Raw genomic sequence first — 19,579 nt, 5'->3', positions numbered from 1 at the left:
TAGTTCGCTTCATCGCTGCAACTTCATTTCGCTTTGCCTTGTGCCACTTCTGGTGAGCCGGGCCACTCTTGCAAACTATAAGCGATCCTGACCACGCGGTTCAACAAAACCAAACTTCAATTGAGGTCACGGGTGCCAACTCCGCACGATGACCGCCCCGTTTCTCTCGCGAGGGAGACCACCAAGGATCATGAAGGACGGCCAACGATTGATGATGATGATGACGACGGTGCCATCAGCAAGATCCCCTCACCGCATGGGAAACGTCTCCCGCGCCAACACGACTCGAGTCGAGAGGCCGCGATGTCCCAACCTCGCCGCCGTCGTCGTGGTGGCAGGAGATGTTGAAACGGGCGGCACGCGGTCGCCTCCCGCCCTCGACGTCACGGCTACGTCACGGGTGACGTCACGGGCGAGTCGGGATTCCGACTCCAGTGACGTTTTTCCTGCCCCCGTGCCCCCTCCCCCCACCCCCAACAGTGGTGGATCCAAGGGGGATGGGGGGGGGGGCCCTTCCATCCCCAATAATTGAGACCCCGAAAATAGGCATTTTTGACATTTACCAGAGACAAAGTATGGCAAATAGTTAGTTCCTTATTATTAGTGATGTAGGACCCGACTTTAAAAGCTTGATACAATATATCAGGACCCCCCGGTCTAGATGCACATCTGCCCCCCCCATCCCCCAAAACCACTCTCGGATTTCAAGTGTTAATTCTCAGACTTATTTTTGTTTAAATAGGAGGCATGGGGAGGGGGGTGGTGGACCCATGCACCCATTCTCACAGCCTCAGTGTGAAACCGTGCGAGTTGGATGAGGCTGGGCAGTGGGCGTCCGTGCATTCACGCGACTCAAATCGCCTGCGACTGCTCTGTCCACGTCTGAGCGAATAGGCGCGCAAGGAGCTGATTGCACAGCGTTTTTATTCAGGATCGTAGCGACCAGATCGGAGTTCGCAAACCGCGCAGATGGAACGCCGAGCTACGGATCGTTGAGCGGATCGCCGGTTGCAGTCCCTCTCGACAGCGAGCAAATACACGCACACCTGTGTGTCTGTGTACACTATCAGCTGGTACACTCACACCTTTGTACACAAACAGCTGATACTGCCCATGACATAAAATGACCTAAATTATCACCAACGTATTCACCCACTCATCCACTCAATCATTCACTTACCATCTCATCCACCAACTCATTCATTCACTCAATAATTCACTCACCTACCATCTCATCCACCAACTCATTCACCCACTCATCCACTCAATCATTCACTCACCTACCATCTCATCCAACAACTCATTCACCCACTCATCCACTCAATCATTCACTCACCTATCATCTCATCCACCAACTCATTCACCTACTCATCCACTAAATCATTCACTCACCTACCATCTCATCCACCAACTCATTCACCTACTCATCCACTCAATAATTCACTCACCTACCATCTCATCCACCAACTCATTCACCCACTCAATCATTCACTCACCTACCATCTCATCCACCAACTCATTCACCCACTCATCCACTCAATCATTCACTCACCTACATCTCATCCACCAACTCATTCACCTACTCATCCACTCAATCATTCACTCACCTACCATCTCATCCACCAACTCATTCACCCACTCATCCACTCAATCATTCACTCACCTACCATCTCAGTAACCGGTTGCAGAGACGTCCACGTATAAGCGACGATTCAGTCGCATGCAATCAAGTTGAAACCAATTTGTAGCGAGTGATACCTGAGCAGAGCCAGGGTCTCCTCTAATTAGATTTTGCACAAGTGGCGAGGTGTCTGAACACAATCACTTGGGAGACAAAGGCGGCCGGGCGTGGTTCTGGCCATAACACTAACACCCCCTTCGTGCGCCGTCCCTGCCTTAGTACGTCCTCGCGAACAGCACTTGTCTTAACAGGTTGTTAAGGCTATACGGGGGAGCTTTCCCCCCCCTTATCTCTGTTTTCTATGTACACGTGTGATTATGTATGAGTATGCACGGATAAGTGTACAGTGTGCATGTACTTTCATTGCAATGTGTGTGTGTGTGCGTGCGCGTGTGTGTACACGTGCGTGTGTGAACGTTTGCGTGTGTGACTAGCTGACTCAGAAAAGTGCGGTAGGCGAGTTAACCACTTCCTCCCCTCCCTCCCTCCCTCTCTCACTCACCCCACCCCCCCTCCTCATCGCTCACCCAACACCGCTCTTTCGGGGTTCAGAGTCCTCTAGCTCTGCAGGATCCGACACGCGCTGATCTCCGAGGTGTGAGAGAGCCAACAACATTCTCGCCAGGTGAGGGCTCGCACACGGGCACAGACAGCGAGCGAGAGAAGTGAAACGGGGATCTGCGAGCTCGCGGTTTGCTGATGACCCTGCGAAGTGTCTAGCCGAGTGGCAGGGGACGCGTAGTTCGAGCAAGGCAACAGTCAACTTCAGTCAACTGCAGTCAACTTCAGTCGTCCGTACGTGTTCATCTCTGATTGCCCGTACGTGTTCATCTCTGGTGTAGTCGTCACCGCACGTGTTCATCTCTGTCCGGGTCGCCTGGTCGCCTACGGCTATAATCAAGTTGCCTGCTCGTGTTCAACTCTGTCCGGGTCGCCTGGTCGCCTACGGCTATAATCAAGTTGCCTGCTCGTGTTCAACTCTGTCCGGGTCGCCTGGTCGCCTACGGCTAGAATCAAGTTGCCTGCACGTGAGCGACTTCTGCACCAAAGTCGCTCCAACTGAAGTCGTCCGCTCGTGCCGGAGAGGCTCCGACTGCACGCGAGACGCCCTCTCGCCACCCCACCCAGTCTGACGGGGGGCTTCACTCCTGCCTCGCTGCTGCTCCTACTGGCCACGCGGTTGAAGCTGGGGTTGGAGGGTGGGGGGGTCTTAGGTGAGGAGAGGTCGAGGGTTGTGTGTGTGGGGGGGGGGGGGCATTATGTCTGAGGGGGTCGTGACGAACGGGGCCGTCAAGGTGGAGCAGGGCACCAAGGTGGTGATTGTGGGCGATGGAGGCTGCGGGAAGAGCTCCCTGCTCACCGTCTTCACCAAGGGAGAGTTCCCTCAGGTGAGCGCGCCCTCTCACCACTCACCACTCTCACCACTCTCACCCCTCTCACTCACCCCGCGCGCTCTAACCACTCACCCCTCACCCCGCACCCTCTCACCCCTCACCCTCTCACCCTCTCACCACTCACCCCTCACCCTCTCACCACTCACCCCTCACCCCGCACCCTCTCAGCACTCACCCTCTCACCCTCTCACCACTCACCCCGCGCTCTCTCACCACTCACCCCGCGCTCTCTCACCACTCACCCCTCACACCACTCACCCCTCTCACCCTCTCACCACTCACCCCGCGCTCTCTCACCCCGCGCTCTCTCACCACTCACCCCTCTCACCCCTCACCCTCTCACCACTCACCCCTCACCCTCTCACCACTCACCCCTCTCACCCCGCGCTCTCTCACCACTCACCCTCTCACCCTCTCACCACTCACCACTCACCCCTCTCACCCTTTCACCACTCACCACTCACCCCGCGCTCTCTGTACGTCGATGGGGTCTCGCTGAATGTGAGGTGGGGGGGGGGGGGGTCTCTACGTTAGTTTGCGAGTCTCTGTGTAAGTCATTCCTGCCTTAGACTTGAGTAATGTATCTGTATTCATTTATTTGAGCCCATTTCGTTGGTTTCCGTGGCCGGTCCATCGAGATCATCTTTTAAAAAAATAACGTGGGTGCGGCCACGTGGTAGTCCCATCGCAGTCTACACGCCGTTATTTATTTATCTATTCTTTCATTCAAACACAGTCACCCGGAAAACCCCCGTGAGATGGAACGTCTCGTGTGCACGGGTTGTGTGGCCAGGGCCGCGTCGATTGTGACACGCGGCACGCGGCACGGGTCGCGTTCGTGAAAAAAAAAATTTATCAACAAATTATTCGAGTCCATCGGAGACTCGCCGGCTGCCCCGTGACCTCGCTCGCCGTGAACTCGCTCAGACGAGATGCCACGATCTCAGCGGTGCCGGCTCAAGTGATCTGACACGGACATGATGAACCAAACTCCCTCGGGGCCCCCCATCACGTGTGTGCGTGTCCCCCCCCCCATTCCGTCACCCCCACACACACACTACCCCCCACCCCGTCACCCCCCTCACACACACTACCCCCACACACACTACCCTGTCACCCACACACACACTACCCCTGTCACCCACACACACACACTACCCCTGTCACCCCCACACACACTACCCTGTCACCCACACACACACTACCCCTGTCACCCACACACACACTACCCCTGTCACCCACACACACACACTACCCCTGTCACCCCCACACACACTACCCTGTCACCCACACACACACTACCCCTGTCACCCACACACACACACTACCCCTGTCACCCCCACACACACTACCCTGTCACCCACACACACACTACCCCTGTCACCCACACACACACACTACCCCTGTCACCCCCACACACACTACCCTGTCACCCACACACACACTACCCCTGTCACCCACACACACACTACCCCTGTCACCCACACACACACACTACCCCTGTCACCCCCACACACACTACCCTGTCACCCACACACACACTACCCCTGTCACCCACACACACACACTACCCCTGTCACCCCCACACACACTACCCTGTCACCCACACACACACTACCCCTGTCACCCACACACACACACTACCCCTGTCACCCCCACACACACTACCCTGTCACCCACACACACACTACCCCTGTCACCCACACACACACTACCCCTGTCACCCACACACACACACTACCCCTGTCACCCCCACACACACTACCCTGTCACCCACACACACACTACCCCTGTCACCCACACACACACTACCCCTGTCACCCACACACACACACTACCCCTGTCACCCCCACACACACTACCCTGTCACCCACACACACACTACCCCTGTCACCCACACACACACACTACCCCTGTCACCCCCACACACACTACCCTGTCACCCACACACACACTACCCCTGTCACCCACACACACACACTACCCCTGTCACCCCCACACACACTACCCTGTCACCCACACACACACTACCCCTGTCACCCACACACACACACTACCCCTGTCACCCACACACACACTACCCCTGTCACCCACACACACACTACCCCTGTCACACACACACACACTACCCCCGACCCCGTCACCCCCACAGGAGTACACGGCCACTGTCTACGAACAGCACCAGGCCGTAGTGACCATGGACGGCTTCTCGTTGGTGCTGCAGGTGATGGACACGGCAGGTACGGGCGCGTGTACACTCACTCTCAGCTGGGACACGCACACACACCTGTGTGGGTGTACACTATCAGCAGGTACACGCACACACACCTGTGTGGGTGTACACTATCAGCTGGAACACACACACACACCTGTGTGGGTGTACACTATCAGCAGGTACACGCACACACACCTGTGTGGGTGTACACTATCAGCTGGTACACGCACACAACCCTGTGTCTGTGTACACTATCAGCTGGAACACACACACACACCTGTGTGGGTGTACACTATCAGCAGGTACACGCACACACACCTGTGTCTGTGTACACTATCAGCTGGTACACGAACACACACACCTGTGTGGGTGTGTACACTATCAGCTGGTACACTCACACCTTTGTACACAAAGAGCTGATACTGCCCATGATATAAAATGTCCTAAATTATCACCAACGTATTCACCCACTCATCCACTCAATCATTCACTCACCTATCATCTCATCCACCAACTCATTCATCCACTCAATCATTCACTCACCTACCATCTCATCCACCAACTCATTCATCCACTCAATCATTCACTCACCTACCATCTCATCCACCAACTCATTCACCCACTCATCCACTCAATTATTCACTCACCTAGTATCTCATTCACCAACTCATTCACCCACTCATCCACTCAATCATTCATTCACCTAGCATCTCATCCACCAACTCATTCACCCACTCAATCATTCACTCACCTACCATCTCATCAACCAACTCATTCACCCACTCAATCATTTACTCACCTACCATCTCAACCACCAACTCATTCACCCACTCATCCACTCAATCATTCACTCACCTATCATCTCATCCACCAACTCATTCACCCACTCAATCATTCACTCACCTACCATCTCATCCACCAACTCATTCATCCACTCAATCATTCACTCACCTACCATCTCATCCACCAACTCATTCATCCTCTCAATCATTCACTCACCTACCATCTCATCCACCAACTCATTCACCCACTCAATCATTCACTCACCTATCATCTCATCAACCAACTCATTCACCCACTCAATCATTCACTCACCTACAATCTCAACCACCAACTCATTCACCCACTCATCCACTCAATCATTCACTCACCTACCATCTCATCCACCAACTCATTTATCCACTCAATCATTCACTCACCTACCATCTCATCAACCAACTCATTCACCCACTCAATCATTCACTCACCTACCATCTCATCCACCAACTCATTCATCCACTCAATCATTCACTCACCTACCATCTCATCCACCAACTCATTCATCCACTCAATCATTCACTCACCTACCATCTCATCCACCAACTCATTCATCCTCTCAATCATTCACTCACCTACCATCTCATCCACCAACTCATTCACCCACTCAATCATTCACTCACCTATCATCTCATCAACCAACTCATTCACCCACTCAATCATTCACTCACCTACAATCTCAACCACCAACTCATTCACCCACTCATCCACTCAATCATTCACTCACCTACCATCTCATCAACCAACTCATTCATCCACTCAATCATTCACTCACCTACCATCTCATCCACCAACTAATTTATCCACTCAATAATTCACTCACCTACCATCTCATCCACCAACTCATTCACCCACTCAATCATTCACTCACCTATCATCTCATCAACCAACTCATTCACCCACTCAATCATTCACTCACCTACAATCTCAACCACCAACTCATTCACCCACTCATCCACTCAATCATTCACTCACCTACCATCTCATCCACCAACTCATTCATCCACTCATCCACTCAATAATTCACTCACCTACCATCTCATCCACCAACTCATTTATCCACTCAATCATTCACTCACCTACCATCTCATCCACTAACTCATTCACCCACTCAATGATTCACTCACCTACCATCTCATCCACCAACTCATTCACCCACTCATCCACTCAATCATTCACTCACCTACCATCTCATCCACCAACTCATTCACCCACTCATCCACTCAATTATTCACTCACCTAGCATCTCATCCACAAACTCATTCACCCACTCATCCACTCAATCATTCACTCACCTACCATCTCATCCACCAACTCATTCACCCACTCATCCACTCAATTATTCACTCACCTAGCATCTCATTCACCAACTCATTCACCCACTCATCCACTCAATCATTCATTCACCTAGCATCTCATCCACCAACTCATTTACCCACTCAATCATTCACTCACCTACCATCTCATCAACCAACTCATTCACCCACACAATCATTCACTCACCTACCATCTCAACCACCAACTCATTCACCCACTCATCCACTCAATCATTCACTCACCTATCATCTCATCCACCAACTCATTCACCCACTCAATCATTCACTCACCTACCATCTCATCCACCAACTCATTCATCCACTCAATCATTCACTCACCTACCATCTCATCCACCAACTCATTCATCCTCTCAATCATTCACTCACCTACCATCTCATCCACCAACTCATTCACCCACTCAATCATTCACTCACCTACCATCTCATCCACCAACTCATTCACCCACTCAATCATTCACTCACCTACAATCTCAACCACCAACTCATTCACCCACTCATCCACTCAATCATTCACTCACCTACCATCTCATCCACCAACTCATTTATCCACTCAATCATTCACTCACCTACCATCTCATCAACCAACTCATTCACCCACTCAATCATTCACTCACCTACCATCTCATCCACCAACTCATTCATCCACTCAATCATTCACTCACCTACCATCTCATCCACCAACTCATTCATCCACTCAATCATTCACTCACCTACCATCTCATCCACCAACTCATTCATCCTCTCAATCATTCACTCACCTACCATCTCATCCACCAACTCATTCACCCACTCAATCATTCACTCACCTATCATCTCATCAACCAACTCATTCACCCACTCAATCATTCACTCACCTACAATCTCAACCACCAACTCATTCACCCACTCATCCACTCAATCATTCACTCACCTACCATCTCATCAACCAACTCATTCACCCACTCAATCATTCACTCACCTACCATCTCATCCACCAACTCATTTATCCACTCAATAATTCACTCACCTACCATCTCATCCACCAACTCATTCACCCACTCAATCATTCACTCACCTATCATCTCATCAACCAACTCATTCACCCACTCAATCATTCACTCACCTACAATCTCAACCACCAACTCATTTACCCACTCATCCACTCAATCATTCACTCACCTACCATCTCATCCACCAACTCATTCATCCACTCATCCACTCAATAATTCACTCACCTACCATCTCATCCACCAACTCATTTATCCACTCAATCATTCACTCACCTACCATCTCATCCACTAACTCATTCACCCACTCAATGATTCACTCACCTACCATCTCATCCACCAACTCATTCACCCACTCATCCACTCAATCATTCACTCACCTACCATCTCATCCACCAACTCATTCACCCACTCATCCACTCAATCATTCACTCACCTACCATCTCATCCACCAACTCATTCACCCACTCATCCACTCACTCACTCTTACAAATGAAGCCATCCTTACTTCTCGACTTCTCACCTGGTTGAACAAAATCAACTTGAAACTTTAACCAACGCATCTATGCACAACCACCACAACCACCACCACCGCGGTACTGCGTGTACACCACGAGGAATGGTGGATTTGGCTGGCGTTCCACCATCGTTGTCCCGGATAAGACTCGGCACTGCATGAACAGTACACATACAAGCACACGTGCATGTGTAAGGTGGACTGCATGGTTAGTGCGTTCGGTACACTGCAAGGGAGCGGTTAGTGTAGGTGCGCTACGAACCCGCGACCCGAGTTCGATTCCCTCTCACGGCCAACACGATCATTTGAGCCGGTCCAGAGCCCTCCCCTAAGTCGACTCAGCCTCAAATGAGTTCCTGGTGCGGTGTCTAAAACATCGCCACAAAGGCGGCCGGGCGTGGTGCTGGCCACACAACCCCTCGTGTGCCGTGCGGGCCTTCACAGGTGCTCGCTAACAACACTTCTGTTCGGGCAACACGGGGGATCTCTGTCTTTGTTTGGATACCCGCATCAGATGGGGGGCCCACCCGGTCTGTCCGGGTCACAGTAGAGCCGGTTTTTTCTATCGCCGGATCTGCCGCTTGGGATTCATCGTCGTGCGCAAACAGTGAATACGTGCAGAACGCGCGCGAGTCTGTGGGCGGTGGTTGTTGCGGGGAGCGGTGGTGTAGCGATTAGCGCGCTGCGCTCCGAACCCAGCCGTCCGGGTTCGATTCCAGATCACAGTTAAAACCAGTGACGATTATCTGAACCGGTCCATGGGCATCTCCGCTAGATCGACTCAGCCTCAAATGAGCACCTGGTCCGGTGTGTAAAACATCGCCGCTGGGGAGACAAAGGCGGTCGGGCGTGGTGCTGGACACAGACCCCCTCGTGTGCCGTACCGGCCTTCGTAGGTAAACCCTTCTTTGAGCCCCTTCGTGAGAGCTACGGGGGTCACATGATCACGACTTCGTGCGCGGTCAACGGGAGATCTCATATTACGGTCACTGGCTGCTGCCATGGGAATGTGGAATTTCCACGACTTGCTCACCGGGAGCAGCTCGCCCACGTGACGAGCTGCGCTTGTGTTCCAGCAGCAGCAGCAGCAGCTGTGTCAAGGATGAGGATCTGATCATTCGGATTTTTTCGTTTGACTTTATTGAGATTTCACAGATTTTACAGGTGTGAAGTCAAGTAGCCATCTATGGGGCCTTGACCTTTCAATACTTTGCTTCCGTATTGCTCACAGTACCAGCACACACGCTGTTGTTTGCGTGTTTGATGTGTGATGCATGTGTGTGATGTGTGTGCATGTATGCGTGTAGGTCTTTGATGTGTCAACGTGTGTGTGTTTTGTACGTGTGTCAAAATGTGTGCGTGTGCGCTATAGCCACCCACCCCCGTAGGTGGACTCGGCCTCAAATGACTGTCTGGTGTTGTGAAATGCCAACGGTGATATGCAAATATCGGCTCTGGGGAGACAAAGGTGGCCGCGCGCGTGGTTGTCAATCGACTGCTGGACGAAGGCTTCTTCACAGCGTCGTTTGAGCAAACTTAGGCACTCTGGTCGGTTCAGAAATCACGCTCCACGAGTCCCGCACGGCGCACTCACGCCCGGCCGCCTTTGTCTCCCCACCGACGATGCTCACGCCCGGCCGCCTTTGTCTCCCCACTGACGATGCTCGCACGCCGCACCAGCTACTCAAGTCAAAGTTGACTTGATCCAGCACCGATTTCAGAAATTCGCTTCCAACTTCCGTTGTCCGTGAGCGGGAAAAATTCAAACTTAATTTCGTTCGCTGGGTGCGTAGCGCGCAGTGCGCTAACCGCTGCACCACCGCTCCAAACCACCCCACACGAACCCCTCCCATTGCATGCGCGCACGCACGCACAGCTGTAGCGGGCGGTAGGTACCACGTAGGTGTGGGAGTAACGCGTGTGGGCAGAGCCGCAGCGGTGAACGCTCCTCGACGCGTTTCCGACCTCTCGCCACAGAGCGCGGTATCAGCACTTCCCCCATGCGCGCTGCCACTGCTGCTGCTGCCCGTAGCCTCTGGCAGGTGCGGCCCTATCGGCGGTCTTCCGCTGCGCCGTGGCAATCTCTCCACCCCCCTCCCCCCTCGCTAGGAGAGCCTCAGCTAGTCCCAAGACGGGTTTGAAGAGGGTCCTGCTCGGTTCGTCCGGAACACTGTTGCAGAAGTTGTTTTAGCGTCAGGGGCCGTCCATAAATGACGTCACGCGATTTTTGGACGATTTTTTGACCCCTCCCCCTCCTCGTCACACGGCGTCACAAAAAGTCAGACCCCCTCTCAAATATGACGTCACAAAGGCCTGCCTCCCCCCTCCCCAAAACCATATTTCCATTTTGAAAATAAATCGCTTTCAACTATTGTCATTGTAGTGCGTATTTAATGTGGCGCTGCACTCTGATATAGTAGGAGTGTTGTTATAACAATTCTATATTTATTTAAAGTTGCGCATTTTAATGTGACGTCACATTTCTCAACCCCCCCCTCGTCACACATCATCACAAATGTCTGACCCCGCCCCCCCCCCAGGTGCGTGACGTCATTTATGGACGGCCCCTCAGCATCATTACCCCCACCCCACCCCCCAGCCACGTGCATCTGTTGTCGTTGTTGTTGCTGTCGTTGTTGTGATGAGGATGAGAGAAATGTAGAGCACAGCAATATAGGATTCCTATTATCATGGACAGGCGCCGCGTGTGTCCTTGTGGCGGTGCCGAGCGCCGTTCGCCCCCCGGGCCTCCCAGACAGCCTCGCAGCGCTCCGCAAAATCTCGAGAAGCAAAACTTCATCCTTGATTCCAGCTCCGTACATTGGGATGTTTCACTTCAATCCCATCCGTGCGAAAAGGTCCAACACATGGTGTTGGACCTTTTGGCGTCATCTGGTCCAACACCATGTGAGACTAGGCTTTAATGAAAGCTGTCTCGGGTGTGGACCAATCAACTTCAAGGACAGTGCATACATTATCAGAGTTATGTTTTTTGTTTGCATTACGACTGCAGGTACTGTGGTCTATGCAAACATGACTCCTCGTAAAAAATGTGTCAGTTTTGTTGGCAGATAAAAGGGTAAAAAAACAATTATCATATTTTAACAGTTTCTGGAGCCCTCCCCGCCACCCTCCACCACCCCGAACCTCACCCAACGGAGCCCCCCCTCCCCCTCCTCCGCCCCCCCCCCCCCCCAACAAACACCCGCCCGCGATAGCGAGGACATCTTTTCAAAGAGCTCAGCCCCAGACAGCTCCGGCTGAAAACCCTCGAGAGATGAGCTCCGCGCGAAGAGTCAACCCAGCGAACTCGCGACGTGAAACTCCACCCACGCCACCAGACGATTTCACAAACATAACCCCCCCCCCCCCTCATGGGCTCACCTGCCCCCCCCCCCACCACTACCCCCCCCCCCCCCCCCCGGCGTCGAGCAGGTCAGGAAGACTACGATCGCCTTCGGCCCCTCTGCTACAACGGAGCCAGCGTTGTGCTGCTCTGCTATGACGTCATGTGTCCCACTAGCTTCGACAACATCGTCCAGAAGGTGAGCAGGGCACCGCGGGTCAAAGTGAGGGGCACAATCGTGGTGGCCGGGTGAATCGTGGGGGGTCAGACAACTGAGACGACACGGCCGAGGCGCCGGGCTAGAAGGCGGGCGTCAATGGCAACGAAGAACGGAGAGGCGCGCGATTTGGAATGACACCGAGAGACGGGAGGACGCGAGTTCGAGCCGTCGTCTTGACCTTTAGGGACAACCAAGGCTGTAATTATAATATATATTGGGGGGGGACACATCCCCCCCCCCTCCCCAATAATCAAATATGCTCAAAATGTCCCCTCCCCAATATATTGCTATACAAATGTTTTAAATATAATAATTGCTGCCCCTGCCCCCCCCCCTTTGATGCTGCTAATCCTGCATAATGCATGGGCATAATATGACTTTGAAAACCCCCCGCCCACCTCCCACGCATTTCACAATTAGCACTATTCGCATTCCTGCATTTCCCATAAATATGCTAAATTCCTCTTCAAATGCAAATTCTTTTGTCAAGGCGCTCTTCCTCCTCCCTCACAGCTTAAATAGACACTCCAAGCCTAAGAAGTGTCATTTAGACTCTGTCTCATCGACAGACATGTTCTTCACCTGAGGACGGCTGCTTGCGTTGTGGCCGAAACGTCGTGAGAATTATTTTATTATGTTTTATTTGTATTATTTTATTACTTCCCTTCTACGTGACTTTACCGAAAGAACCAAGAAGAAGCAGAAAAATTGCGATGCTGTGTTAATGAAAACAACAAATTGATAAACCTGAGCCACAAAATCTGGACTTGTCTTCATATAGCAATGCATAGATTGCTGTTTATATGATTGTGGTTATGGTTGTCCTTTATGAATCCCTAATCTCTGCCATTACATACAATGAAACAAGAAAGGGTAAGAAAGAAAAAAACAGAGCAATGTAATACAATACACTATTAGACATTATTGTAAAAAATAAAGAAAAAGTCCATCCCGTGTGTTAGTGAATAAAGAAAATATTTTAGGCAGGAAATGAGTTTTCAAATTTAGATTTTTTTTTCTGGGGGGGACCCCAGACCCCCTGGAAGATTTGGTCCCCCCCAATGTTGACTCCATGGCTACGACTTGGGGAGGTGTTAATCCGGCAGCGGATTGATCTTGGCTGATGATGATCCTTGGATGTGCTGATGATTCCTGTTCCAGTGGAACCCAGAGATGAGACACTTTTGTCCCGGGGTGCCCTCGTTCCTCATTGGCTGCAAGACGGATCTGCGCAAGGATCGAGAAAAGGTTCGCAAGCTGCGCAGCGGGGGCCAGGAGCCAATCACGTACAAGCAGGTGAGCCGCCAGCCAATCACCTGAGAGCACGTGTATGAGCAGGTGACCAGGGCAGTGATCAGCCAATCACCTGAGAGCACGTGTATGAGCAGGTGACCAGGGCAGTGATCAGCCAATCACCTGAGAGCACGTGTATGAGCAGGTGACCAGGGCAGTGATCAGCCAATCACCTGAGAGCACGTGTATGAGCAGGTGACCAGGGCAGTGATCAGCCAATCACCTGAGAGCACGTGTATGAGCAGGTGACCAGGGCAGTGATCAGCCAATCACCTGAGAGCACGTGGATGAGCAGGTTACCAGGGCAGTGATCAGCCAATCACCTGAGAGCACGTGTATGAGCAGGTTACCATGGCAGTGATCAGCCAATCACCTGAGAGCACGTGTATGAGCAGGTTACCATGGCAGTGATCAGCCAATCACATACAAGCGAGACACCAATCAGCCAGTCAGTAATGTGATCACAACATTGATTTGAAGCTTTCGTGACTGCAGGAATCCATACACTTTGGTTCTTTCGGTAAAGTCACGTAGGAAAAAATAAATAATAAAAATAAAATAATAATCTGTAAATTTACTGATACACACTCACCACTCACTCACCACTCATCAGTAAATTTACTGTATCATACAGTAAATTTAGCTGTGACGGTCCCACCTGAAGACGGAGACTTGTGTTGCTTCCGAAACGTCGTTATTTAATTTAGTTATTTTTCATTTATTATTATTATTTTACCTACGTGACGTAGAGTTATCTTTTTTTATTTTATTTATATTACAACAAGAGTTATTTATATAACAGCTCCCTCGCTGGTTCAGCAGTTCCACTGCTGGATTAATTTTTACGCCTGAGGACGACCGCTTGTGTTGCGATCGAAACGTCGTGATTTTTTATTTTTATACCTACGTGACTTTACCGAAAGAACCAAAGAGTATGATCACAACATGTCTATATAGACTGCTTTAATCGAGAGTTCACTTTGTGTGTAGATACATTTACGCAAAACAAAGACATACATCCCCCGTATAGTCTCCCGTATAGCCTTCAGCAGACCGTTTGGGGGCTAGTGCTGTTCGCGAGAAAGCACCGATGAAGGCCGGTACGGCACACGATGGGGTGTGTGGTCACCACCACGCCCGGCCGCCTTTGTCTCCCCAGCTTCGACGTTTAAGCACCGCACCAGGTACTCAATTGAGGCCGCGTCGACCTAGGGAAGCCCAGAACCGGTTCAGATAATCATCACCGGCGTTCGGCGGTGAACCGAACTCGAGTCACCGGGGGTTCGTAGCTCAGCGCGCTAACCGCTGCGCCACCGCTCCCACGGTCACCCTCTCACGCGCGCGCGTGTGCGCTCTGCCCTGGCGGTGCAGGGGGCCGCCCTGGCCAAGGAAGTGGAGGCGCGCGACTACATCGAGTGCTCGGCCAAGGACCGCGACAACGTGGAGACCATCTTCAAGGAGGCGGCCTCCGCAGCCCTGCAGGAGCGGGCGGCGCTGCGCAGCACCTCCAAGAGGCGGCGATTCAAGGCCTGCACTCTGCTCTAAGCGCCGCGGTGACCCCGCCACGTGTGGCGAGCGACCCCCCCCCCCCCCCACCTGCTACCCCCTCCCACCCGGCCACAGCGTCGAAGGACCCCGCAGTGGATGCCGCTACTCGCGAGCATCCCGACGTGGGACATGGGACACCCGACGGGAGGCTGCTACTGATGTCTCAGGAAGACCTCGAGACCTCCGAATCTCGCCCGCCCCCCACCCCCGTCCACCCACTCCTCCCTCTGAATCGTATCGACGTCAAATCCGAACCGCCACCATCACCACCCACCCACCCACCACAACCTCGCGTGCGTGAAAGTCCAGACGTCCGTTGCGGACACACTCCTCGAGTCGTCTGCAAGCCGAGCGGGACCCCCATGCTGCCCCTCTGCTGCCCCTCTGCTGCCCCGTCCCGAGAGGACTCCCAGACTCCCGCAGGGCAGCTGCAGCAGCAGAAGCAGCAGCAGCAGCAGAAGCAGCAGCAGCAGCAGAAGCAGCAGCAGCAGAAGCAGCAGCAGCAGCAGAAGCAGCAGCAGGAGCAGCAGCAGCAGGAACAGCAGCAGCAGCAGAAGCAGCAGCAGCAGAAGCAGCAGCAGCAGCAGAAGCAGCAGCAGCAGCAAAAGCAGCAGCAGAAGCAGCAGCAGCAGAAGCAGCAGCAGAAGCAGCAGCAGAAGCAGCAGCAGCAGAAGCAGCAGCAGCAGCAGAAGCAGCAGCAGCAGCAGAAGCAGCAGCAGCAGCAGAAGCAGCAGCAGAAGCAGCAGCAGCAGAAGCAGCAGCAGCAGCAGCAGAAGCAGCAGCAGCAGCAGAAGCAGCAGCAGAAGCAGCAGCAGCAGCAGAAGCAGCAGCAGCAGTAGCAGCAGCAGTAGCAGCAGCAGAAGCAGCAGCAGCAGCAGAAGCAGCAGCAGCAGGCATCGCCAGCGTTTTGTTCACGCGAGCCTGACCCTGACCCTGCTGCTGCTGCTGTCGCTGTTGTTGTTGAGAACATTGAGTGTCGAAAACGGTCCAGCGCTCGATTGTTTTGAACCAATTCGCTTCTGAAATTATTCGGTCCCAGAAGGCAGCGCGAGGCTGATGGGGATGTGTAAAAAAAAAACAACGTTTATATATTTTTACGTGGAGGGAGAGATATGGGAAGGAGGCGAGTTGTCTGATGATTATTTATTTGGTGCCTCCACAACAGATCAACCTGGGTAAACCGGGACAGGTGGCAACCCGAGTGGGGTGGTGTCGATCGAGATGGGGGGTGGGAGGGGCGTGCCAAGGATCTAAACTATTTTTTGTATTGTTATTATTCTACCAGGTGAGGCCCACTGAGCTATGTCGCTCTTTGCCAGAAGCAACCTGGCCACAAACGACAGCTCAACGAAGTGGCTCATCGCGTGGGAATTTAAAGCAGTGGCCAAACACTCCGACTGGACCACGTTCGGGTGGCGGCTGTGAGTGGCCCGCTGCGAATGCGGACAGCGTTGCCATTCTGTGCCACAGCAAACAGCAAAGTGACGGAGTGAGACCCAAAAGTCGTGTAGAGAGGAGGCCCGGAGGCCCAGCCAGAGACACAACGACTCGCGTGGAGACCCACGTGGGCGAGCGTGGTCGGAATGGGCCCTGGTGCAAGGATTGAAATTGGGCCCTTGCTGCCTCAATCTCGCCTCTTATTCGGAGCGTGACACCCGGGTCCCTCTGGGGTGCAGTGGGGCCCCCCGGTGCAGTTGCACCGATTGCACACTCGATAGCTACGCTACTGATAAACAGCGTGGGTGGGTGGGTGGTTACCCCCCACCTCCAACCCCGCCCCCCCTTCAGTGTACAGCTCCGCGACGGAGCTGAGATGAAGAGCAAAACCCCTTTGGAGGAGGTCATTTGCGCAACGGGCTACTATGCAACTGCTGCGGCATCTGTCAGATGGAAGGAAGCGATGACCCTGAGCCCCTCCACAAGCTACCAATCGGAGGGGAGGGGGGAGGACGCGTGGATGGTCGCTGACGGTCACTGATCGTGAGCCAGGAGCGTGACTGGACCGCGGGAGGCGTCGCCTCTCCACCGCTACATCCAACGCGTCCGCTGTGACAAAGACGGCGGTGCTGTCCGCACCACCACCCCTCGTCAGAGCCCGTGCCACCTCCCCCCTCCTCCCCCAGCAGCCCTGTAGAGGCCCCGTGGTGCAGGGCTCGCTGTGGCCCGGCGACTTGGACACGCGGCAGGAGCAGCGGCAGAGGAGGAGGAGGAGTTTCGCTCGCGTAGCGACGTTTTTTAAATCGACCGTGAATGTTCTCTTGTACGTGGTCATTATTTATCACGGGCGCATGGGTACCAAGCGTGAGCTAATTGCAATGATCGCGTGCACATTATAGCTGCGTTGTTGTTATTATTATTATTATTACAAAACAAGTATTGTATTCATATTATTTGGTTCTTTCGGTAAAGTCACGTAGATAGAAAAAGAATACAAATAAAGTGAATACATTTTTTATATATTTTTTTATTTCAATCTACGTGGCTTTACCGAAATAACTAAAGAATATTAACTCCTGCAGTCACGAAAGTTTTAAGTCAAAATGTAAAGTATTGTGTTGTGGTGTGTATCCAACTTGTGTTGCTTTAGTGAACGCGCAGTATCGAGCGATTGAAATGTGTTCATTTGGTACGGGCACGGCACGTACCATACATCCGGTGCTACGTGTGGCTGGAGTCATCATCATCATCAGCAGCATCAACCTCATTATCATCAACAGCACCATCAACATCATCATCAGCAGTAATATCATCAGCAACATTAGGATCATCAGCAGTAATATCATCAGGATTATCAGCACGAACATCGGCAATCATCATCAGCAGGAAAGTATAGTGAGCAGCAATAATCTCATCGGCAGCTGCATCATCATCATCATAAGCCCCATTAAGATTGTAATCAACAGCAGCCATATCTGGCAGGACCAGTAGCAGCAGCATGAACCCTCGTCACCAGTAACATCATCGTGACCTATCGATTAGCAGCGTCATCATTATCAGCAGCTGTAGCGTCATCAGCGTCATCGTCGTCTTCACTGCGACGAGGTGTTCACATCGAAGTTGAGAGGCGAGAAAAGATTGCACTGGCCCTGGAGGATCGCCCTTGGGCGGCTGGGGGCTGTTTTGGGTCCTCGTGTTGTCGTGAAAAGCCACTCCAAGTCAACAGAGGTCAGCTCAATGGACAAACTGTCTCCCGTCACTGGAATGTGGAATTTCCACCGCTGGGTTAAAAAGGTTGCGCAAACGCGAACGATCGCTGCGATTGGCGCATTCGCCGGCGTGCACCACGCACCGACTTCCCTGCGTAGGCAGCATGAAGACAACAACAACAACAATAATAATAACACTGGTCAACACACTTTTTCTGGCATAAGGTATTCCAACGGTTTTAATGTAATTTTGTCGGTGCTGATTCCAAATCTGGCATCAGTTTTTGTCTATCACATCAGGTTTTTGAGATATCAAATATTGCATTTTCAATAAAAACTGCAGAAGAAAAATATTAAATAGATGTGGATATCTACATAAAATGGTATTATAAACACACTATCCTAAAAATACAGCACCATATTTTAACACTAAAGCAGTCACTGACTCGCAACAACTTGCAATCATAAGTGACAGAGTTAATTTCGGGTAAAATCAATGAAAATGGGGTATGCCGATAGCATAAAAATGAGATGTGATAGAGCAAATCTGAGATCAGATTTGGAATCAGCACCCTGAAATTAGTCTAAAACAGCTGCAAAAGTCCAGGCCAGAAAAAAAATGTTTTTTTTTGTTGACCAGAAAAGTATCAATTGGCCCCAGCGTGGCCTTCGTAGGCGCGGCCTTCGTATGCGCACCTCGGTCTGTTACCTGGGCACAGGAGCTCTGTGAACAAATAAATACATGTTTCCAATATAATACCTGGTGCATTGCATCGGTGCACCCCCCCCCCTCACACGGTCACAAAATATATAGTTTCACTATTTGTATATGTGTGTGTGTGTGTCCTGTGCATACGTGTGTGTACTGTGCGCGCGCGTGTGGAGAGCGGTGGCGCAGCAGTTAGCGCACTGCTCTGAAAAACCCGGCGACCCGAGTTCGATTCCCGCTCGCTGCTCAATAACCGTGACGAATATTTGAACCCGTCCTCGACCCCCCCCCACCACGGTGAACTTCGTTACCGCGTCAGCCCATTCGGTGTACACGGAAATTGAGTTTAGATGTGTTTAAAAATATGTCTA

At 52.1% G+C, this 19,579-nt stretch overlaps 1 protein-coding gene across 1 annotated transcript; it reads left to right on the top strand.

Moving 5' to 3' along the window:
- Window positions 1-2,940: 2,940 nt before the first annotated feature.
- Window positions 2,941-15,350, top strand: RHOF (ras homolog family member F, filopodia associated). Its single transcript, XM_078873931.1, has 5 exons — window positions 2,941-3,069; window positions 5,228-5,315; window positions 12,382-12,491; window positions 13,674-13,808; window positions 15,177-15,350. Exons 1-5 carry the CDS (start codon window positions 2,941-2,943, stop codon window positions 15,348-15,350), a joined length of 636 nt encoding a protein of 211 aa, XP_078730057.1.
- Window positions 15,351-19,579: the final 4,229 nt, after the last annotated feature.

Source organism: Lampetra fluviatilis, chromosome 37, assembly GCF_964198595.1.
Source record: "Lampetra fluviatilis chromosome 37, kcLamFluv1.1, whole genome shotgun sequence".
In the NCBI taxonomy this organism is placed as follows: domain Eukaryota; kingdom Metazoa; phylum Chordata; class Hyperoartia; order Petromyzontiformes; family Petromyzontidae; genus Lampetra; species Lampetra fluviatilis.
Note: the sequence above shows the minus strand (reverse complement) of the source record. Positions and strands in the feature narration are given on the sequence as shown.